At 37.8% G+C, this 25,508-nt stretch overlaps 1 protein-coding gene across 3 annotated transcripts in view; it reads left to right on the plus strand.

Moving 5' to 3' along the window:
• SLC24A2 (solute carrier family 24 member 2) overlaps nt 1–25,508 on the plus strand; it is a 277,206-nt gene that overhangs the window by 1,305 nt on the left and 250,393 nt on the right. For all 3 annotated transcript variants that reach the window (XM_017500645.2, XM_017500646.2, XM_037728523.1), the window contains exon 2: nt 708–1,790. In XM_017500645.2, coding sequence (XP_017356134.1) covers nt 861–1,790 — 930 coding nt within the window. In that variant the 5' untranslated portion in view covers nt 708–860. The remainder of the gene's footprint in view (nt 1–707; nt 1,791–25,508) is intronic.

Raw genomic sequence — 25,508 nt, forward strand, 5'->3', positions numbered from 1 at the left:
CAGCTTGTGCATGTCACCAGAATATTTTTTTGTAAACTTAAATTTGTAAAGGACTACTTGCCCCCCATCTGATAAAGGAGGGGTTTTTTATGAAAAATAAGATAATATCACTGTGTGTGCAGAAAAAGATCACTAAATTAAAGAAACACTCACTTTCCAAATGACAGATTAAATCAGAAGAATGTGCCTACAACTGAGAATTACATAATTGGACTAAAAGAAAACATAATAAATAATTGTTAGTTGTCAAGTACCTAGACAGTTCTGAAAGAAGCAGGACCTTCATAGCACTGGAAGGTTGTTACGTGATTTAAGGTGAGATAATCTGATAGATTTTCACCTATAAAATTTTTATTCTTACATACATCTATGTTTTCTACTTCTAACGTTGAATTTACCAAAATATTTATTTGGGTTTATACATACATCTTCATGAGTGCCACATCCTATTCTAAATGCTACATATGTTTTTGCTCATCTTAAAAACAATCCTGGGTGGTAGCTACTATCATTGTCCCCATCTTAAATGAGAAAACTGAGGCACAGAGAAGTAACCCAAGATCACACAGCTGCAGGACAGGACTTTATCATATCTGCAAAGATCTGATAAAATAAATTATCAGATCTTTTTTATTTAAATAAAAACATTTATTTAAAAAGACATGATTTTAAAATTTACTTATTCTCAATTTTATTTTTTATTTAAGCATAAATGATGAAAGTTTCCCGTGAAGCATAAGAATCCCTGATTGTGGACGTGCCCCACAAGCATCGTTAACTACAAAGTAAAGAAAAGTATGAAAGAACCAACTGATTGAGCCTAAAATTGGAAGATCACCACATCCACCGGAAGACCCAGGATGGATCTGCACCAAAGCACCACCATCACGTTCCTGGAGAAATGGTGTTTGGATGAGTCACTGTCTGGCTGCAGGAGACATTATAATGTCAAGAAAAAACTGAAGTTAATTCGAATCTTAGGCCTTTTCATGGGTCTGGTAGCCATTAGCACTGTCTCATTTTCAATCAGTGCCTTTTCTGAGACAGATACACAGAGCACAGGAGAGGCCAGTGTTGTCAGTGGCCCTAGGGCAGCACAGGGTTACCATCAGAGAACTCTCTTAGATTTAAATGACAAGATTCGGGATTATACTCCACAGCCACCTCTTTCAAAGGAAGACAAGTCGGAGAATAGTACAGATCATGCCCAAGGAGACTACCCGAGAGACATCTTTTCCCTTGAGGAGAGAAGAAGAGGTGCGATCATTCTCCATGTCATTGGAATGATCTACATGTTCATAGCCTTAGCCATTGTCTGTGATGAGTTCTTTGTTCCTTCATTGACTGTCATCACTGAAAAACTGGGCATCTCTGATGATGTGGCTGGAGCCACCTTTATGGCTGCAGGGGGGTCAGCCCCAGAACTTTTCACGTCTCTCATAGGGGTATTCATCGCTCACAGCAACGTTGGCATAGGCACAATTGTAGGTTCCGCAGTATTCAATATCCTCTTTGTTATTGGCATGTGTGCTCTGTTTTCTAGAGAAATCTTAAACCTGACATGGTGGCCACTCTTTCGAGATGTGTCCTTCTACATTGTTGACTTGATCATGCTGATCATATTTTTCCTGGATAACGTTATCATGTGGTGGGAAAGCTTGCTTCTCTTAACAGCTTATTTTTTCTACGTGGTTTTCATGAAATTCAACGTCCAAGTCGAAAAATGGGTGAAGCAAATGATAAACCGCAATAAGGTCGTCAAGGTGACAGCACCAGAAGCCCAAGCAAAGGTTGGTGATGGTGTTTTTTTTTATTTAATGCTTTTCTTGACCACAGTCCTGAATATTATGTTTTCGAGATCTGCAACTTTTTTGGTGTGATGATGTTTGGGGCTCTTGTGGATAGCAGATTGATTCTGAAGTTCTGTGACAGCCAGACTAACATAGCAATGGAAAAAATAATTTTAGGGTATTCTTTCAGATGTTTACTAAGTTCCCCAGCTACTTGCTTCAGAGTAAAACACTTGTAAATAGAGGTTACCTAAGCCTCCCAGAGCCGATTCAGCAGTTACTGGTTTCTTATTTTCTGAAAGTAGGCATAATGATTTTGTGAGCAATTTAATTTTCTTAGGAAAGTGTGCATGTGCCTAAAAAGTTGCAAGGCCTTTTCTTTTTAAATGAACACATGACAATTACCAAGAAAGAACCATCTCTTTAGATATGTCTGAGGAAGAAAGTTTGCATCACCATAGCTGTACCTTCCAGTCAGCAGCCCAACCTAGCAGGTCTGGTCATTATTGTTATCATGGCTGTTTTCGTGATTGACACAATCATGTCTTAGATCACTTGACCAGGAACTGATCAGCATCCATTGTAAAGAGAGTCATTGGCCAGCCCTGCCATCTGCCTTTGCATCATTATGACCCATTTTGTACACCATAATAAACATGACTTCAAATATTTTTAGAGTAGAATTTGAGAGAGTTTTAATAACAATAGTGGCCATCCTGCCACTTTGATGGGTGGAAAGCATATTGGTAAAGAGCTTAGAAGTAATTCCTGCAAACATGTAAATTATGTTTTTAAATAGCAATAGCAGACAAGTGGCATCAATAAAATTGTATGTGGTATTGTAATGCAGTTCTGATTTATATGCTAGCAGTGGAATGTCATCTCTGAGTGTGCTTTTAAACAGAAAGCCAAAATATATACATAGACTTTTCATGCCAGCATCTGGGAAAATTCTCATATATGCAAAAAAAAAGCACACACACACACACACACACACACACACACAAAACAGATGTTTGAGCAGGGGGTGAGAGATTTTGTCCAAAAAGAAAAGAAAAATGATATTAATTTAGTTAAATTTACATAATTCTTTTATAGTCAAGTTTGATGACCGTCATTTTCATTGCAGCCACAAAATGGAAGCAAAGTGCAGGAAAAAAAACTAGTAATATTTCTACTTATTACATGCAAAAGAGAAATGGTTTGTACTACGTTTCTAACATTTCTCTTGGTGTATGCTCACTTGTTAGAAACTATAGTAAAACCAAAAAATCACTTAGCAAAATATATGGCAAACAAGCATTCAGATATGACAGTACATCTTCAGGGCATAAGACAGGACCATCATTGGAAGTTCTCCCCTAACTTGGCAGCCAAAAAAATTCTTGAAGCGCTCTCTTCGAGTCTGTTCGGGTGGTTTACATTGATAGTCTTGTGTTTATTGGAGTTAAAGTACTGAACAATTGTCAAGGAAATGCATATTTTTTAGAGGCAAGGAAATGATTTGATGTCTTATATATTTCTTGGGCATATCCATGGTGAAAAGTCTTTTTGAGAACTCAGTACTTTCTTGGTTTCTTACACCCTAGTGGAACTTCATTAACTTAGAGACTTGGCTGAATATTATATTGGCAACATTTATGAAAAATGAATCTGCAGAGCAATCCAATGGTGTATATACGATTGCGGGAGGATTTTGTATTCTGATTTTAGTGGGGTGGAAGATCCTTTAGTGGAGTAGAAGATGGTTTCATGCATTTTAGAGATAGTTTTCCAAATACAGGTTTTAGACTGTATTTAATCCATTATAAACCATTTATTAAAATACCCCTGGAAGGATCTTTACCTACTCAACTAGCTGATGGTTGTATTCTTTTTATGATTATTTTTAAGTCAAAAATTCAGGCTGTCATCCCTTATCACTTGTTATTTATAACCATAATTTTGTGCTATACTTAATATTGTGTGAATCCTAAAATTTGGAAATTCTAGATTTACTTAATTAAAAAAGAAAGCAGGTTATATTCCTAATGATTTCTGTTTCTGGTTTGCCCCCAAAAATGTTCATTGTATTATTTTCCCTTTAGCACCAAATAGTTTTAATTTATTCCATTTAGTCATTAATGTTTCTTTTGACATTCAATAATGAAAGTAGAGATTTTTTTCTAAACAAACCTGTGACTTATTTGGTACTTCTCAAAAAATGCTAGGCACAGTCATACGTTTTTAAGTGGAATGTGCATAAGGATGTGTAATTTTTTTAGGAAGTTTCACCTTGCCAATTTTATTTTTGAATTATTGCTGGAATTTTTTTCAGCCATTGCAGCCTTTACCAAATGCCTGATTTCAGAAATTTATGGAGGTTTGCTCCCCAAGTACTGAACATAAAGTGTTCAAAAGAGGGATGAATTCTTGAATGTGGTCATCTAGTCCCCTGGGCTGCAGAGGTGAATTCTGACTGTGTAGCTTGCCTTTCTTATAGAAATGCTTCTGGCATCACCAAGACATTTAGGAAAAAAAGACTTGAAGCCAAATGTGGTCTTCAATGGAGTCTTCATAGAGAGAACTGTGCTGTACAAGAACTTAGGAAGCAAAATACTAAGCATGTTTTCATGCAAAGCCATTTCATTGTCCTGTTTTGCAAAATTATGGGACATGGGAGTTTGGGAAGGTAGAGGAAACACATTTTAGATATTCTTATGCAAATCGTCAAATGGTTCTTGCTAAAAAGTCAACTCTGCTGGGCTCTAGGCAGTGAATATCTTTGAAACTGCTTGCTTCATAGACAAATAGAAAATCTTAATTTGGTTCCATTATTGATGATGTACCTCATAGGGTAACTGTGAAGCATGGAAAAATGTAAACTGGCATTTTATTTTCATAGTTCAAGCAACAGTTTCTCATCTCATTTAATTGCTCTACCTCGTGTGTGGTTCTTGTTTTTATTGTTGTTATTTCTTTTAGTGATGCTGTTACCCTTTTAAAAAAGTTGTATACTGTCATGACATACTGAAGAAACCCTGGGGCTTTAACTGAAAAAGGAAAGAGTTTTTAGCCTGGTTGTGTAATAAACCCAGTGATTTCAGAGAAGTCATTTTAACTCTCTGAGCCTCGGTTTACTAACTGGAAAATGAGAATAATGATTCCTACTTCATAAGATTAGTAAAATTATTAAGTGACGAAATGAATGTTAAGCATCTAGCAGGATCGTTGGAAAATGTGGGTTTTTTCCAATAAGTGTTAATTGCCTTTTATGTTTCATTCTTAAATGAAAACTGAATTGGAATAAATTATTATAGATTCAAGAATTATAAAACATTCCTTGAAGACTGAATTTGCTCCAGTGAATCCTTGAGTTAAGCAGGCCATTATACCCCTTAGGGTTATATAATATTTGCTGTATTATAATATTCATAAGCTCTAGTTCACATACAGTGAATATATATGGGCCAAATATTAACTCCAAGGAAACTTCAAAATGTCTTTATTTTGTCCTGAAATTTTATCATTTGGAATTTTACTTAAAGTGGATAGCCCATTGGCTGGGACTTAGCAATATCCATACTAAGCAGAGACTTTTGCTTTGGGGGTATTTTTATTTATAGATGGTTGGAGCTCTCTTCTTAAAACATATCTATAGCTCGTTAGGAATAAGTTTGAATCCTACAGGATGTGAAGCAGTTAAGTTTCAGGTCATTCGGCTCATTTTGCTGTGCTCCTGGCCTGGCTGCTGGGGGCCCTTGATCTGTTATGGTGCTAGGCTGTCATTGGCCTAGAAAGCAGCTGTCCATGGTATTTAACTTCGTCTTAGACTTGGCACTGTAATCTGACAGCAAGTTGGCCTGGTTCTAATGAAGGGCACAATCTAAATAAAGATGCTTAAAGCTGGATAGTTGGAGGACCAGACTACTTAGTAATTTAGGTGCGCTTTGCTTTATTCAGTTTGTATGTTTCCGAAAAGCTGTTAACAGTTTTTGCAATTCACATTGTGATTAATGTTCTTTGGGAAGTCAGGATTAAAACAAAATTATTATAAATATTCTTCATAAAGTGAAGTATTTCTTGTGACGTACTAAATCATAAATAATTGTACAAGTGTACATGTGTTGCCCCAACTTTGCTTAAGATGCAGAATTTATTAATTAGTAAAATTAATACATAAACTTCAAAGTAGATAAGATGGTCCTTATATTAAATAAAAAGATGTATTACTTGATAGATTTGGAAACTAATTCTCTGTTTTTCTTAAAAGAAAAAAATGTAGGCATTAAAATTTTTAACTGACTGTGAAAGTAGTGTGTTTATGTGTCTAGGGATACAGCATTGTGATATTTTTCTTGTTTTGTTTCCTTCTACTTATCCTAAAAGTAAACCCATCAGTTACTGTTTGTGATTCAGAGAGTGAACGAGGCATTTTGAGAGACTCCAAAGGGCCCAGTGGGTTTTGATACACACGGTTCCAATTGCCCTTGGCCATTCCCATTCCTATTCAGGTTTCGCCTGGCAACAGATGACCTAAACTTTGTGAATCCTAGAGAACTGAAGTCACCGTGTCTCTCCCTTCCACCTTCCCCCACTTCGTCCATTCCTCTCTTTGTCCTTCTTTTCTTCTCCTCTTCCCTCCTTTTCTTTCGTTCCCCCCTCCTCTTTTTTGGTAGAACCAGATAATTTGTATCTTAACTTTAGCAAAGAATGGGATTATTTGTTACTGGGGACACAAGTACATCCACAGTGTGGATTTGACAGGTTTAGTTTTTCCATTCTTTTATTTTCAAACTTCTTTTGTTTTAGATAAGTCTCTAGTAACCAGAATGTAGATAAACTTTATTTCATTTAGTTTAACAAGCATAATCTTGTAACTGGGAAGTTGAGTTTGTTTACATTGACTGTGATTACTATAATACTTGGATTCTTTTCCATCATGTTACTGTATACTTTCTATTTCTTCTGGTCTTTCTTTTCACAATTTTTTCTTGCCTTTTTTTGGATTTTTTTCTAACTCTGTTTTTCCCTTTAATAATTTGGAATGTATAAACTCTATTTGTATTATCTTGATGCTTTCCTTAGAAATTTTAACTTGTGTATTTAACTTAACATAGTATAAAATTAATGAAGATGTTTACACTTCAGCGAAAGTACTGAAGTACCTTAGAAAATTACTCAGTCACCTCTTCACCCGTTGTATATAATTTAAAGTCCAGAATTTAAGTTCTACCTCAGAGTTTTGTAACAGCTTTATTGAGGCATAACTTTCATTTTTTAAACCTCATAAATTAGACATTGTCATTTTACCATCAATGTTTTTAGATTTATCCACATATGTACTGGTTTTTCCCCTCCTCGTTCCTTTTTGTATATCAAACCTTTTATCTAGTTTTTTTCCCACTACCCCTGATGTACACTCTTGATAAGTTTTTTAATCTGTTAATAGTAAATGCACCTGATTTTTATTTACTTAGAGATGTATTTCATTGTTGTTCTTGAAATATAGGACAAAAGTCACTACTTTTGTAGTGTAGAAAATTATTTCTTAATCCCACTTAATATAATATTCCAGTGTATTTCAATTCCATTTTTGCTGTTGTAAGACTACTATCCATGTAAACATTGTTCCTTTATAAAAAATTTATCTTTTTTGATTGACTACTTTTGAGGTTTTTGAGTATTTGGCATTTTTTTAAAGATAAGTCAGGTGTGATTTTTCATTTAAGTATCCCCTGTTTGTGACTCATTGGGCTTCTTGATTTTGAGGATTAGTGCCTTCCAACAGTTTTGCTTCTATCCCAGTCTTCCTATATCTGTCTTCTAGAATTCCAGTTAGACATATCTTGCATTATCTTATCTTCCATGTCTTTTAATTGTTCATGTTTTTCTATCTGTGATCCTTATTCTTGTCATTGCTTTATATCTACCTTCTAGCTTCTCATTTTCTCTTTAATTTTGTCTAATCTCTGAAGCTCATCTGTTGAGTTTCTAATTTTAGTTATATTATTCATTTCTACAAGTCTTACGTGGCTCTTTTTCAAATCTGTTAGGCTGCTTTTCATTGTTTATAATTTCATAATCATACTTTTAATGCCTTTTATTCCTCTAAACATGTTAAGTATATTTTATATTTCATCATTGATAATTTTTGTGGCAATATCCTTGTGAGTCTAGTTTTGTTATCTTATTGATTCTTAACCCTGAAGTTTTTTTTAAACTTTGAGCACATGTTTCTTGGAGCTTTACCTGTGGGAACCCAGCGAGGCCTGGGTTTTAAGTGTATTCCTCCAGAGAGGATTGCTCTGCTGTCAAAGGTCTGAAATTACTACCAACTGGGACCATTCTAACCTACATGTTTGACTTTTTTACTACCCAGGTAGTGTGAATTTAGACTGAAAATCCATGAGTGAGCCTGTGTTTAAAAATTCTTAAGGGGGACTAATCTTTCTTCCCCAACTTTCAGCAACACTAAAAACCAAGACTCAAATAGACACATCCTGCCATCTCCCTTTGCGAGGTAGATTTTTTTTTTTTCTTGCTTGCTTACTCAAGTGTCAACCCTTCAGGATTCTCAGCTCACAGATAGAGAAGGTCTCTTAATTCCCTTCTCCCTATCAGGCCTCGTGTTTGTAGCTTCCAAAAACCTAGTCTTTAGGCCACTAAGGAATGGCAAATACCTTGAAGGCAAAGCAGTACAGACTTTTCTGGACTTGTATTTAGTCAGTGTTCTGGGTTCTAAGAATCCCTCATTCCTCACCAAATAAAATATTTGGATATTTTTAAATATATTTAAAGTGTAATATTCCAGTATTTTAGGGAGTAATGTATTAAGAAGGGTTTATGTGAGTACTTATTCTATTGCCAGAAATATATGCTTCAGACTATAGATTTGTCAAAAGATAATGCATATAACAAGTGATATTGTTATGGAATTTTAATGTCATACTCTCTAATATTTAATACAGCCTGATCATCATGTTAAATTTTCTCATCAAATAAGAAATCCTAGAAACAACAAAAGTTTTAGTCATTCAAATCTGAGAAGCATTTCTAACATGAAGTTATATGAGGCCACTTTAAATCTTAGGTTTGTCTTTTAAATAATATATTTATCAGATACTTAAATAATGTATTCATTGTACAAGAGTATAAAAAAACATCAAAATATAAAAATTTTTAAACAGTTTATAATCTCTCCATTGCATCATCCATAGATGACTATGCACATTTTTGCATATAGCATTCTTCTGAACTTCTCATATACAGATACATATACACATGCATATGTACTTAGGCATATATATGTATATACCTATATATTTAAATAAATTGGAACATACAGGACATGCAAAATTTTAAATTTATAATATTGAATATATACAATTTTAAGATCTTTTTTTAATTTGGCCTATTATGAGCCTTTTCTCCTGTCATTAAATGTTTTTCTAAAATGCTATTTACTGTTTAGTATTATAATATAGAAAGCCATTTTCCTGTTGTATTTTTACTGTAATATTTCACTACTATAAAAAACACTACAATAAACAGCTTTACATATGAATTTCTGATTTCGTAGAAGTGGAATTTCTGGATCAAGGCTTATTAGCTTTTTAAAGTTTCTGCCACATTGCCACATACTTGGTAGTGTTGAATATTATAATTTTTAATGTTTTCCAATTTCATAGATGAAATATGGCATTTTAATTAATTTTTTAAAATTTTGCATTGCTTTATTTGGGAAGCTGAGTTTTGAAACATGTTTATGAAGAATGACATTTTTCGTTTATAGATTGCCAGTTTCCTGTGTCCTTTGTGTCAGTTTTAAAGCTGGCTGTGATGACTCACACAAAGATCTCTTACAAATGTATGCTGAGAATCACTAACTTTAGCTCTCTCTCCCCATTTCCACACCTAAATAAAGCCAGGAAGTTTTTGCAGGTTTTGTTTTCATTTTTGTTTTAATGGGAGAATTATTCTGAAGAGGAGGTCTCATGACCAAGGAGTTGGGAAATGACGTTTTCAGGGACTGAGATGGGCTCCTTGGCCATTTAACCTTGGGGGATTCTGTACCTCCAAGGAACCCTATGGCCGCATCTGGAATATGGGAGATTCAAAATCAATGACCTAATAGATTTTTAGCTGGTCATTTCTATCCTACGGAGCTCTAATATTTACAATGTGGAATATTCTAACCAGGCCAAAGCAGCAATCTAATACATTCACGCTAAACAAGACCAGAGTCTAACCATGCCCATATCACCGAATTCTTTTTCTTAACTGATTTGCATATAGTAGTTTCTCTCAAATGATTTAATTGACTTGACCAAGCAACAATTTTAGCTTAAGCATGCTGTGGGAGGTAGCTCTTCCAGACAGATGGGAGAACAACGTGCATGAGAGAAAGTCATTTAAAGTTTACTGTAGGACACTAGACTGCCTCAACATTTGTGGCTTCTGGCAAGGAAAACTATCCTTGGCAGCTGCATGTGTGTCCCTGGACTGCTGGTCTCTGTAGGTAGTCGAGAGAAGAGAGGGATTTGAAAACTACGCAGTGCCTAATACCAGGTACTTACTACATCAACACTCTAGAATAAATATTATCACCTCCATCTGCAGAACAGGAGTCTGAGGATTGGGAAACATAAATGATTGCCTAAGGTCCAAATTTAGTGATATTTAAACTGCATTTGAACTTCAGTCTGTCTGATTTCAAAGTGCAAGCTGGTTCTCTTGTACCGTAGTGCTTCTTACTGGGCAATTAAGAATAGAGATAAAGCAAGCCTCCAAATTAGATTCACTTTTCGCATTGGGAGCTGTCAAATCAGTGATTTTCAAATGTTTCTGACCATGACCCATGTAAATATATTTTGCCTCTCAACCCAATATGTGTGTGCACGTGCATGCCCATAATCATATATGCATATTTACATATCCATATAAAATCTAAGGTAAGGTACTTTTATATTACATTTTTCATTCGATTAAAAATACTAGTTTCAGCTTTCTGAAAAACTTCTTAACATAACTTAGGCCACCAAAGGGCTGTGGCCTAAGTTATGTTAAGTTTTTTTCTCCTTCTTTCTTTCGGCAGGGCTGCCCTGCAAGGCTGTGCTGGCTGTATACTGGCACAAGGGCATCTTTTTGATCAAGGTGAAAATAGGAGCAGGAAGCCAGATGTCACTCCACTGGATGAGCAGAGTGCACTGATGTGGGACTTTGATTGACTAGAGGAAGGGGTGCCTTTTCTTAATTCCATGAAGGTGTCTTTTGGGCTGGTGGTGGCCTTGCTTCTTACCCTCAACTTTTCCTTTTAATAATTTATTTAGCATTTCAGAGCCAGGATCTAAAAGGACCATTAAATCCATGTAAATCCATGCTAATCTTCATGGTTGGGACCCTTTCAGTCATTTAGACCTAGATCCACACATCATCATTGCTTCCTTCCCAAGCACACACACCATCTGTGTCCATTTGTCTAACTCTGACCATTGCAGATTTCTGCAGATTCCTGAGGCCAACACCCACCACACCATGTATTGCTCTCTGGCGCTGACATAAACCAATTGCAGCGTAAGGAAGGTGTAGATCACAGTATAATGTGATCTTGCCGAACCTCCAGTCATTCTTGGATCCCAGTGAGCTTCTTATCAAGTGGAAAAGAAAGGTGGGCAAAGCAGAGAGGTTATGAAATCAGAGAAAAGCAGAACCTAGACATGAAGCTGCATTTCAATTTGTTGGGTTTCCTTTTTATGAAACGTTGGATTTGTAAACCAAATGACACAGACATGGCTCTTGTACGAGTGAAAACTGGTGGTTTTGGAAAGGATCTGACACCAGGCCATATTTAATGTCGTGTTCACAGTTTTAAAGGGTGAAGTTCACAATTTTGCATCAGCCAGACTAAGCCTGGAAAGAAGTCCCTTTCATCCCAGACACTGGCTGCGTATCCCTGGGCCAGGCTCTTTGCCCCAAGCATCTTCTCTTCGAAAATGAAAGGGCTAGTTTATCTCCAAGATCCTGCCAGCTCTGATAACTCTGTGCTTCTTTGTTAATGGGAAAGAAACAAGTACACTTGTTTGTAATTATGGGTTGGCCAATAGAAGAGATAGTCAGGTCATGAATCGCTGAACTTACTTCCTTCAGAGTGCTTTTCCAGTTAAGAAACCCAATGAAAGAGGATTGCTTCCTTTGGTGGAGTAATGAGAGCTTCTTTACCCATCTACAGGACCTTCTTAGAAAGGGCCGGATGAGTTTCTGGTTCTCTGTAAGTAGCTTTCTCTTTTACTGCTTGATGGATATTGAGTGAGACAAGCAGGGTGCGGGTAGAAACATAGGTTTCACCTTCAACTGAAACCTGGAGCCCCGTTTTTCCCACTTAGCCTGTCATCTGTTGTTCTAACAACTTACGTAGGCTGAGTTGATTTTCTTTTTCCCTACCACCTGATAGCAATCAAGTATATATTGAACCACTTATTTTAGGCCTGTATAGGCATTGAATATTGGTGTATTCCATGAACCTGTTAGTTTTCCGAGATGTGGGATGATGGTTAAAGGCTAACACAAGAAATTATTTATTATTTAGGCCTAGGACAGAGTTGATTTTGGATAGACCTTCCTAGCTGTGTGATCTTGGATACATTACTTAACCTCTCTGGGCCTATGTTTACTTAGCCATAAATTTTTAAAGTAATAGGATTTCCCTCATAGGGAGGCTGTGAATTTTTGACAAGATTAAACAGGAAAAGTGTTTAGCTGAGTCCAATTTCTGCACCCCTCCTCCTCAACCCATCAAAGATAGTCTACTCCTAGTCTCTTTTGCTCTGAGTCCCTTCTCTGTGCTACAAGCTGCCTCTTCTTCAGTTCTGTCTCTCCCTGCAGTTTTCCTCCTGCCATTTCAGGACCTTCCCTACTTCCTAGACTTCATTTCCTAGACCTCCCTCTTGATGTCTCCCTTGCAGCCATATGAATCTGCCGTTCCCCAACTAATCCCTAACTAATAGTCAAATCCCCAGTGTTTGGACTTGACCCTGCTTTCCTCTTATTCCTGCAGAGGATTAAGAGAGAAATAGTTTCCTATCTCTGAAACTAAACCTTGCTCAACCATGAATTTCTCTTGAGCCCTCCTCTTGCCACCCTATAAATATGTTCGCTCTTTTCTTGTGTGCATCATCAGTATTTAATACTAGCTATTCATGCATCCATCGAGTCATAGCTGTGCCTGATGTAGGTTTGCCAGCATCTGTGTTTTCTGTCTTGGATTGAATCACTCCCCTTGACTCAGTAACTAACCAGTCCCATTTGCATTATTTGGCGCCTAGCTTGGTGTCATAGGTGGAAGGGCAAAGGGCACTTAATGCTTCAAAAAGTTGATAATGGTGATGATGAGTGTTCATGATAAAAAGTCTGGGCCTGAATCCATCATAAAATGTAGTGACTTATGTATTAAACTCAAGCAGCAAATGACTATTTCCTACTTAAGAAACAGGAATTCATTAGAAATTCTCCCATCCCCTCAGGTTGCAAGTGTGGGCGTCAGGGTAGGTAAGGAATCTCAATTCTAAAAGCCAGTTTATTCCAGCTGTGACCCAAAATAGTTCTCCTTGCCTTCTAGCATTGTATAATGTTTCTCTATTGACTTTTTAATGACAGCTTTTCTGAGATGTAATTCATTTACCATAGAATTCACCCTAAGTGTATAATTCAGTGTTTTTTAGCATATACATTCAAAGTCACACAACCATCAGCACTACTAATTTTAGAACATTTTAATCACCAAAAAGAAACCCTGTACCCACTGATAGTTTCTCCTGATTCCTCCCTCTGCCCAGCCCGCCGTAGCCACTAATCTACGTTGTCAGTATAGATTTGCCTATTCTGGATATTTCACATAAATGAAGTCATATAACATGTGACTTTCTGTGCTGGCTGCTTTCATTTGGCATAATGTTTTTAAGGTTTGTCCATGTTGTAGCCTTTTTATGGCCAAATAGTATTACACTATGTAGGTATACCACATTTTATTTATTCATTCATCAGTTGGTGAATGCATTTGGATGGTTTTCACATTTTGAGCATTATAGATAATGCTGAAATGAACATTTACTCACAAATGTTCAAGTGAATCTATTGTTTTCAGTTCTCTTTGGCATATACTTATGAGTAGAATTGCTGGGTCATGTTTCTATCTCTGTGTTTAATATTTTGAGGAACTGCCAACTGTTTTCCAAAGATATAGAGCAATCAGAACTCTCATACACATAGAATACACAAAATCATTTTGCATTCCTGTGTGTATGAGTGTTCTGATTTCTCCACATCTTTGCCAACATTTGTGATTATCTGTCTTTTTATTTCAGCCATTCCGATACGTGCATGGTGAGATCGCATCGTGATGTCTCATACCCATCTTTGTGATTCCAAAGTGGTATCTCGTGATTTTGTTTTGCATTTCCCTGATAAATGATGATGTTGCACTTACTTACTGGCCATTTGTATAACTACTTTGGAGAAGCATCTACTCAAGTCCTTTGCCCATTTTTGAATTGGGCTATTTGCCTTATTATTGAGTTTCAGAGTTCTTTATCTATTCTGGTTACAAACCCCTTACCAGATATAGGATTTGCAAATATTTTCCACCATTCTGTGAGCTTTTAAGAAATGTGCTCCATAGATAAGGTAGCTCCTAGCCTGGGAACCCCTACAAAGCTGTTATATATTTTTTTCTAAGCACACTTTTAACAAGAGTGATTTGAGGCCCTTAGATCAACCCTAAAACTGCTTCTTCCTTTTGAGATGGTCCTCGGAAAAGGTTGTTCCCCTGAAGCTAAGGACTGGAGGAGGATTCAGTGGTTGTTTGGGACCCAGGACTTCCTGATTATAGAGAACCTGGGAATGCAAAGCTGTTTGAACATCCGACCCAGGATGCCTGTCATCTGATTGCTGCATCATCCTTCTTTGCCTACTCCTGATTCTTCTCTGCCTTATCTGAAAGACTTTCTTGTCATAAAAATCTTCCCCACTTCTTGCCCAGAAGCCCTACCAGCAAAGCAGTTAGGCCACAAGCCTTTGCTCCCAATGTGAACTTTGCCTGTTTTGCTGTCTGTACCTGGGCCCTTAGCTTTATACATCTTGGTTATGGACCAAACCTGCCCATCCACCTTTCATCGCCCAATATACATAACTCCTCCCATTCCATCCCCTAGGAACATTTGCATCCATCTTGAATACCACTTTGTAATTGTATGAAGCCCTGTATAGCACAAATAACAATAGCAGTAATGATCTACTCTGTCCTTGTCTAGCATGGACAGTAATTGCACAAACCTGATTAATGTGCACATTCCGAGGGCAAAGAGAACTTAACCACATGATTGTGCTTTATACAAAAATGCACAATTGGTTCAAAGCTCCAGTGGTTTCCTAGGGGCCCAGGAAAAATCCTCACTCTTGCTTCTAGCTTGTGTCAGCTACATAGTAACTGGTGGCATGGTAGATAGAGTTTTGTGGCCCTGATGTATAAAAAGAGGATGATTTATTTAAATAGCATTCAGATGAGCAGCCAGGCTGCTCTTTTGATGCTTACTATGAAGGGCCATTACAAATCTACTATTTTCTGCTGCCTTTTATTTTAAGTCCAATTAAGTAGATAGCCACAAATAGCTCTGACCTTGAAAGTCTAAGTGAAGGTGAGATGGGAGAACAGGCTTAGGAAACATATGTTTTGGCGTGTTAATGCTCTGCAAGTTGCACACACTTAAGGAAAATAAATAGAACAGGACAAGATAGTGTTGTGGTTTAGGAGGAAGAACTATACACCCTGGGAAATAACACCACATGCTTCACTGGTGCAGAATCATAAACTGGGCTAAAAATTAATCCAACTCTATCTCCACTTCACTGGGAGAAAAGCCCCAAGCAAGTGGTATTGCCAGTTATGCTCAATGCATGATCACCTTGGGTTGGCATCTCTGCCACATGCCACCACTGAGTGATGCGTCCTTCCTCTCAGCAACCCAAATACGTGCTTTTGGTTATTTATTTTTAGTAAAACAGTGCTTAGAATACTGTACCACCATCTCAGTCCAGTTTCTTGCAAATGTGGATCACAGGATGAATATTCTGGAGTTGAATACCTTGTTTAAAAAATATCATCAGCAAGAGGCCTCTTAATGAAATTATTGAAGTCTTAGAGTTGGGTTACGAAAATTTAAAGAGCTGTGTTTTTACCGTCATAAAAAATATTGCTAAGTACTTGTAACGTGCTAAGAGTTGCTCTTCTCTATGTTTAACCTTGTCAGTCCTGGGAAATAAATACCTTTCTGAGGATCTTACTGACTCACTGAATGATCAGTGTTAAGTTTTAGTTTCTGTAAACCTATCTCACAATAGGTTTATGTTGCTGCTATCTCACTACATGCTCCAGCATTTTATAAGTTACCTATGTATTTATCTGTTCCCAATTTTCTCCATCGAGAAGTGGGAGCAGATGGCCTTTCTCTTGCCTCGTGGCATAGTATAATAATTAATAAGGTAATAGGAATGGACCACTATCTGAGCCCGCGCTAAAACAAAACTGCAGACATGAAGAGACAATGACAAGTAGATTAAAGATTTCAAGCACACTTTTAGTGTAAGTTCAAATCGTCTTTATAGAAAGGATTATTCTCATGCATATCCTGAAAAAAAATGCTTATGTAGTAATCTTGAGAGATTAATAAAGCACTCTCTGGCAAACTATATTTGGGTATGATTTTAATCTCATAAACTTCCGCTAATCTGGAAGTCTCTTACCTAGACGTCCAGAACAGAACCAAGATCCAAAACTGAGAGAACTTTTGAACAGCCAAATAGATGCCAGAAGATCAATGCTCTAAATTCTAGGCACTTAGTCACATAGCAAATTCTTGAGACTCTACATTAAAGTCTGCTTCCTTTGGACATATACAGAAATCAGGTAAGTTAGGTTTCCTGGCTCATAAAAAATTAGAAGCAGCAAATGCAGTCTACATGGAACGATATAGACTCCATTTGCTGCTTCTAATTTCTTTATGAGCCAGGAAACTTGACTTACTTGATTTAGATACGTTACCTAAAGTAACTAAAGTAAGTACACAGTGTGCACAATGCCTGCTACTGACCTATTTAGTGTCTTTAAACAGATTTTAAAAGGCTCCCTGTGCTACACAGACCAAATAGAACAGGCAACCCCCACAGATACAATTGTAGACAGACCTGTAGGTGTGGAACGTGTTGAGCAAAAGGCATTTTGTGCAAAAAGAAAGGTGCCAGTTTTTCTGGGTGGGCAGACGCAGTGGCCACCATTACACATGGCTTGGAGTGTGGAACCTGGGCTCTGATCCCCACTCAGCCATGCATCTCTGGGCAGTGCACAAGTGCACAGTGTAGGCTGCAGCTCTGCTGATTACATTGGTAACACAGTCAGTTGCAGTAAGCATCAGAAGAACTACAATAACGTAGAAAAATACATTTGTCTGGGGTCAGTAAGTGTAGAGTCAAAACATAGCACTTTACCCCATGGCATCTGTGGGCATGAGAGTGATACAGTAATTAATGTTGATAATACTGACACTGACAAAAATCTGACTCGTGTTCATTGTGAGTCATATGAGAGGCAGTGGAACTATTGACACAGGCTGTAGGGTCAAGTGTGTGAGCAGAGTGACCCACATGTTCAGGCACTGGTGCCATGAATCAGGTGGGTGACGGTGGTGGCCTGGTCCAGGTGGCGGCAGCAGAGGCAGTAAGAAGTGATCAAGTGCCGGATGTATCTTGAAGGTAGAGCTAACGACATTTGCTGATGGCTTTGATGCAGGTATGATAAAAAGAGAGAAATCAGGGTGACACTGAGACTTTTTGGCCTGTGTAACTGGAAGAATGGAATTTCCCTTAATGGAAAAGGGGAAGACTTCAGGAGGAGTGGGTTTCAAGTGGAAGAGAGAAGTTCAGTTTTGGTTAACTTGAACACTGAAATGGGGGTGCTGAGTAGGCAGCTAGGTATGAGTCTGGAATTCAGACTAGAAATACAAGTTCAGGCATCATGAGAACATAGGCAACATGTAAAGCCATGGATGGAATAAAATCATCCAGAAATGAGTATAGCAGGAAAGCACTCAAAGGCCTAAGTCCTGGGATTCATAGCATTGAAACATGAAGAAAACAAAAAGAAACCAGCAAGGGTGCCCAGGAGGTGGCAGCTACTAAAGGAGGAAGAAGCTTGGACAATGAGGAAGCCAGATGAAGAAAGCACAGTAGTCCCTCCTTATCCACAGTTTTGGCTACCCACAGACAACCACAGTCTGAAAGTGTTAAATGGAAAATTCCTGAAATAAACAATTCATTAGTTTGAGTGCTGCTATTCCACGTGGCATGATGAAATTTTGTGCTGTCCCTCTCTGTCCCACCCAGAACATGAATTGTCCCTTTGTCTCTGTCCCACCCAGAACATGAATCATCCCTTTGTTTAGGGTATCCATGCTATAGATGCTACCCACCCATTGTCACTTAGTAGCCATCAGAGCAGTCTGAAGTCAACCTGGGAGCTCGAGCTTGTTGCGGGGAGAAGTGTCCACCATGAGTGAGGCTTGAGTAGGCTGTTTTTCCCTCACAGTGTAAACAAAGTCTAGGAAGTTCAGACTGTAGCCACTGTAGCCAGACTGCCTCTCTAGATTCCTCATTTCTAGGCAGGGCATTTCTGAAAGAAAGGCAGCAGCCCCATTCAGAAGCTATAGATAAAACTCCCATCTCCCTGAGGCAGAGCACCTGGGGAAAGGGGCAGCTGTGGGCATAAGTGTAGCACACTTAAATGTTCCTGCCTGCCAGCTCTGAAGAGAGCACAGTGATCTCCCAGAGATCACTAGATCTCCCAGCACAGTGCTCAAGTTCTGCTAAGGGACAAACTGCCACTTAAAGTGGGTCCCTGAACCCCATGCCTCCTGACGGGGAGACACCACCAATCAAGAGTTGACAGACAACTCACACAGGAGAGCTCTGGCTGGCATCTGACAGGTGCCTCTCTGGGATGAAGCTTCCAGAGGAAGGAGCAGGCAGCAATCTTTGCTGTTCTGCAGGCTCCACTGGTTATATCTAGGCAAACAGGGTCTGGAGTGGACCCCTAGCAAACTCTAGCAGACCTGCAGAACGGACACCTGTTTGAAGGAAAACTAACAAACAGAAAGTAACAGCATCAATATCAATAAAAAAGAACATGCAAAAACTCCATCTGAAGGTCACCAACAGTAAATACCAAAGGTAGATAAATCCACGAAGATGAGAAAAAACCAGAGCTAATAGGCTGAAAATTCCAGAAACCAGAATGCCTATTCTCCTCCAAAGGATCACAACTCCTTGCCAGCAAGGGTTCAAAACTGGGCAGAGAATCAACAGAAGTAAGCTTCAGAAGGTGGGTAATAATTCCTCTAGCTAAAAGAGCATGTTCTAACCCAATACCTGGAAACTAAGAATCTTGAAAAAAGGTTAGAGGAATTGCTAACCAGAATAATCAGTTTAAAGAAGAACATAAATGACCTGATGGATATGAAAAACATGGCACGAGAACTTTGTGAAGCATACACAAGTATCAATAGCTGAATCAATCAAGTGAAAGAAAGGATATCAAAGATTGAAGATCAACTTAATGAAATAAAGCATGAAGGCAAGATTAGAGAAAAAAGAATGAAAAGAAACGAACAAAGCCTCCAAGAAATATGGGACTATGTGAAAAGACCAAACCTACGTTTGATTCGTGTACCTGAAAGTGACAAGGAGAGTGAAACCAAGTTGGAAAACAAAGGATATTATCCAGGAGAACTTCCCTAACCTAGCAGGACAGGCCAACATTCAAATTCAGAAAATACAGAGAACACCACAAAGATACTCCTCAAGAAGAGCAACCGCAAGACATATAATTTTCAGATTCACCAAAATTGCAATGAAGGAAAAAATATTAAGGGCAGCCAGAGAGAAAGGTCAAGTTACCCACAAAAGGAAGCCCATCAGACTCACATCAAATCTCTTGGCAGAAACCTTACAAACCAGAAGAGAGTAGGGGCCAGTATTCAACATTCTTAAAGAAAAGAATTTCAACCTAGAATTTAATATCCAGCCAAACTAAGCTTCATAAATGAAGGAGAAATAAAAACCTTTACAGACAAGCAAATGCTGAGGGATTTTGTCACCACCAGGCCTGCCTTACAAAAGTTCCTGAAGGAAGCACTAAATATGGAAAGGAAAAACCAGTACCAACCACTGCAGAAACAAACCAAAATGTAAAGACCATCAACACTATAAAGAAACTGCATCAACTAATGGGCAAAATAACCAGCTAGCCTCATAATGACAGGATCAAAATCACACATAATAATATTAACCTTAAATGTAAACGGGCTAAATGGCCCCAATTAAAAGGCACAGACTGGCAAATTGGATAGAGTCAAGACCCATCAGTGTGCTGTATTCAGGAGACCCATCTCATGTGCAAAGACACAAATAGACTCAAAATAAAGGGATGGAGGAAGATTTACCAAGCAAATGGAAAGAAAAAAAAAGCAGGGGTTGTAATCCTAATCTCTGACAAAACAGACTTTAAACCAATAAAGATCAGAAAAAGATAAAGAAGGGCATTACATAGTGGTAAAGGGATCAATGCAACAAGAAGAGCTAACTACCCTAAATATATATGTAACCACCACAGAAGCACCCAGATTCATAAAACAAGTTCTTAGAGACCTACAAAGACATTAAGACTCCGACACAATAATAGTGAGAAACTTTAACACCCACTGTCAATATTAGACAGATAAATGAGACAGAAAATTAATAAGGATATCCAGGACTTGAACTCAGCTCTGGACCAAGTAGACCTATAAACATCTACAGAACTCTCCACCCCAAATCAACATAATATACATTCTTCTCAATACCACATAGCATTTATTCTAAAACCAACCACATAATTGGAAGTAAAACACTCCTCAGCAAATGCAAAATAATGGAAATCATAACAAACAGTATTTCAGACCACAGTGCAATCAAACTAGAACTCAGGATTAAGAAACTCACTCAAAACCACAAATTACATGGAAAATGAACAACCTGCGCCTAAATGACTACTGACTAAAAAGTGGGAAAGATTCAAAATCGACACCCTTACATCACAACTAAAGAACTAGAGAAGCAAGAGCAAACAAATTTGATAGCAGAAGACAAGAAATAACTAAGATCAGAGCAGAATTACAGGAGATAGACACACACAAAAAAACCCTTCAAAAAATCAATGAATCCAGGAGCTTGTTTTTTGAAAAGATTAGCAAAATAGATAGACCGCCTGCCACTAGTAAAGAAGAAAAGTGAGAAGAATCAAATAGACACAATAAAAAATGATAAAGGGGAGATCACCACTGATCCCACAGAAATATAAACTACCATCAGAAAATACTGTAAATACCTCTATGTAAGTAAGCTAGAAAATCTAGAAGACATGGATAAATTCCTGGACACATACACCCTCCCAACACGAAACCAGGAAGAGGTCGAATGTTTGAATAGACCAATAACAGGTTCTGAAATTGAGGCAGTAATTAATAGCCTACCAACCACAAAAAGCTCAAGACCAGATGGTTTCACAGCCGAATTCTACCAGAGATACAAAGAGGAACTGGTATGATTTCTTCTGAAACTATTCCAAACAATAGAAAAAGAGGAGCTCCTCCCTAGCTTATTTTATGAGGCCAGCATCATCCTAATACCAAAACCTGACAGAGACACAACAACAACAAAAATATTTCAGGCCAATATCCCTGATTAACATTGATGTGAAAATCCTCAATAAAATACTGGCAAACCAAATTCAGCAGCACATTAAAAACCTTATCCACCATGACCAAGTGGGCTTCATCCCTGGGATGCATGGCTGGTTCAACATATGCAAATCAATAACCATAATCCATCACATAAACAGAACCAATGACAAAAACCACATGATTATCTCAATAGATGAAGAAAAGGCCTTCAATAAAATTCAACACCTCTTCATGCTAAAAACACTCAATTAACTTGCTATTGATGGAACATATCTCAAAATAATAGCTATTTATGACAAACCAGCAGCCAATATACTGAGTGGGCAAAAGCTGGAAGCATTCCTTTGAAAACTGGCACAAGGAAAAGATTCCCTCGCTCACCACTCCTATTCAACATAGTATTGGAAGTTCTGACCAGGGCAATCAGGCATAAGAAAGAAATAAGGGGTATTCACATAGGAAGATAATAAGTCAAATTATCTCTCTTTGCAGATGACATGATAGCATATTTAGAAAATCCCATCATCTTAGCTCAAAATCTTCTGAAGCTGATAAGTGACTTCAGCAATGTCTCAAAATCAATGTGCAAAAACTGCAAGCATTCCTATACACCAATAATAGACAGAGAGCCAAATCCTGAGCAAACTCCCATTCACAATTGCTACAAAGGGAATTAAATACCTAGGAATACAACTTACAAGGGATATGAAGGACTTCTTCAAAGAGAACTACACTGATGGTGGGAGTGTAAATTAATTCAACCATTGTGGAAAACAGTGTTGCAATTACTTAAGGATCTAGAACCAGAAAAACCATTTGACCCAGCAATCCCATGACTGGGTATATACCTACCCAAAGGATTATAAATCATTCTACTACAAAGACACATGTACACATATGTTTACTGCAGCACTGTTTACAATAGCAAAGACTTGGAACCAACCCAAATGCCCATCATTGATAGACTGGATAAAGAAAACGTGGCACATATACACCGTGGAATACTATGCAGCCATAAAAAAGGATGAGTTCATGTCCTTTGCCGGGACATGGATGAAGCTGGAAACCATCATTCTCAGCAAACACAGGAACAGAAAACCAAACACCACATGCTCTCACTCATAAGTGGGAGTTGAACAATGAGAACATATGGGTACAGAGAGGGAAAAATCACACACCAGGGCCTGTCTCAGGATGGGGGACAAGGGGAGGGAGAATATTAGGAGAAATACCTAATGTAGATGACAGGTTGATGAGTGCAGCAAACTACCATGGCACATGTATACCTACATAACAAACCTGCACATTCTGCACCTGTATCCCCGAACTTAAAGTATAATAAAAAAAATAATAAAAGTAAGCAAAAAATAGTGCATCTGTTTGGTAATGGGAATTACCAGCAGAGGAAAGATTTGATAATTCAAGAGAGTGGGAATGACTGGTGCAATGCCCTCGAATGGGTGGGGAAAGGATGGGGGATCCTGCACACAAGTGGAAAGGTTGGGCCTGAGAAGGGCCCACATATTAATCGTGAGGAGGAAGCCAGGTGACTGCATAGCAACAGGTAATGGATGAATATCTTAGTGGGACTTGAAGAATCCGTCTTTTTTATAATTCTATTTTCCCAATATAATAGGAGGCAACAGATTTTCAAAATTTGATTGAAAAATGCCTTGGTGAATATTGAAAATCATCTGTGGATCACACCAACATTCAACACAATAAAGTTATGTGGCTCAGATTGAATTACTAATATCTGTACTGCTTGAGAAGCCAAGAAGCAGGGTATAAACATTAATCTATCTTATTTTAAAAGTCCACATTATTTTTTAACAAAAGGATATAGCAGAGTGTTTATATGGATTTTGAAGGGCCAAAAGGATGGTTCTCTCACTTTCTCAGGATCCCTAGTTATGCTAGTACATGGTTTATGGTAGAAACAGAAAGAATTCAGTGAACTGTAAGTTTCATTCAGGCAGAAATCTATTTTATTCACACATGAATCCCTAATGTCTAAAAGAGTGCCTGGCAAATAATAGATTCTCAGTAAATAATTATCGAACAAATGACATGTCAAAACCAAGGTCAACTAGAGTATTCTTTACTTAAAAAGATGCGGTAATTAAGTAATCTGTTTTTACATTGTCAGTTTTTATCATTCAAGTGCAAGGGTCCATATGGCTGCAATGCTGCCATTTTCCTCCAAACACTGTTTTGTGAACTGACTAAAGAATATCGTTCCGCTTTTATGGGATAATTTCAGAGGATTCAATCCATAAATTCACTTCGTAGTTGAAAAGCTGGCAGAATCTGTGCAGAATATAAGTCTGTTCCATGATCTTATCTGGTCCAATCTCATTATTAAATGGTTATGGAGATCATAGTGTTTAATGGGTAAAATGCAGGGCACCATCTGTTGATAAGCTGGACACCAATACTGAGAATCCCAGATATGGATATGGAAATTCAAAACAAGATTCTCTGGTATTTAGGTTATGCCAACTTGCTACCATATGGCAGACATGGTAAGAATCAGGAAGTAAATAGAAATATTGTGCTTTGTATTCCAGATCTAGGTGGCAATTTGTAGGTGTCTTTTGTTTGATCTTCTTTGTAAATGGCAGGATCACAAAGTAAGCTAATTGTACTTTATTTCTCTTTGCTTGGCAAGATGGGTATCTTCACCTAAATCAATAGGCTGCATACTGATTGCTGTGCAATCTTGACACCGAAGAGTTAGGCAAGCACTTTTTGCAATCTATCCCAGAAACAGAAGGAAGGTGTATTGCAGTATGGGGTAAGCTATTGAATCAAGGAGAACAGATGACTTTACCTTAGTAGAATAATAGACTGTGTTTTAGCTCCAACTTTCTGATTAGCAGGAATTACTGACACCAATGATAAGCAGGAAGTGAAATGATTCTTGATTTCCTTCTTACTGAATATAGTATTAGTTAAAAGGAATTACTTTATTGAAAACAAACCAAACTTAGTAAGTTTCTTTTTCTTCTCGACCCTCACACTTGCACAAGCCAACCCAATTGAACAACCTTTCAAATGTACACTACTTCTTTGGTTCTTTCTGGTTCCATGGGCCAAAAAGGGAAAGCATGATCTCTTGTTCCTATTTAGCAAGGAGAGTTTTCCAAATAATGTTATATTCTAATTCTTTGATTGATTTGTTTTTAACTGAAGACCTACTGAAAATAAATAAGGAAAGTTTAGAATTCCATGTAGAATAGTCCTAATTAGAAAACTTTCTGACCCCACAAACAGGTTATTTATGGTTTTTCCTCCTTCCCTATTCCAAAGAAGGGCTGAGGTTCTATTCACATGGACAAACAGAGTGATGGGTTGGGAAACTGGGGTTGATGGATACTCCCTGTGTCTGTGTTCGTCACCAACTTAGTTCTGGCAAAAGCTGGACTCCATGCCTATTGGTAGGTCACAGGTTATTTTCTTTCACGTCCTATAAGCCAGTTTTTCCTGTTTTGTATCAAAATTATTCTAGCATAGACTCGGTGATCAAATCTCTTCAGTTTCTCTGTTGGTATGTATCTTAGTCCATTTTGTGTTGCTATAACATAATACCTGAGACTAGATAATTTATAAAGAAAAGAGGTTTATTTAGCTCTTGGTTCTGCAGGCCGGGAAGTTCAAGGGCATGGCCCTGGCTTCTAGGGAGGGCTTTCATACTGCATCCTAACATGAAAGAGAAGGTCAAAGTGGAAGTAGACATGTGCAGAGAGAAACCCAAAGAGCATTCTGGCTTTATAACAACGCACTCTAGAGGGAGCTAATCTATTCCCAAGAATAATAATACCGTCTTGCCAGAGGGGAGAACTCACTACCAAGAGTATAGCACTAAGCCATTAATAAGGGATCCATCCCTCATGACCCAAACACATCCCACTAG

This window comes from Cebus imitator, unplaced genomic scaffold (assembly GCF_001604975.1).
Source record: "Cebus imitator isolate Cc_AM_T3 unplaced genomic scaffold, Cebus_imitator-1.0 Scaffold267, whole genome shotgun sequence".
Lineage (NCBI taxonomy): Eukaryota > Metazoa > Chordata > Mammalia > Primates > Cebidae > Cebus > Cebus imitator.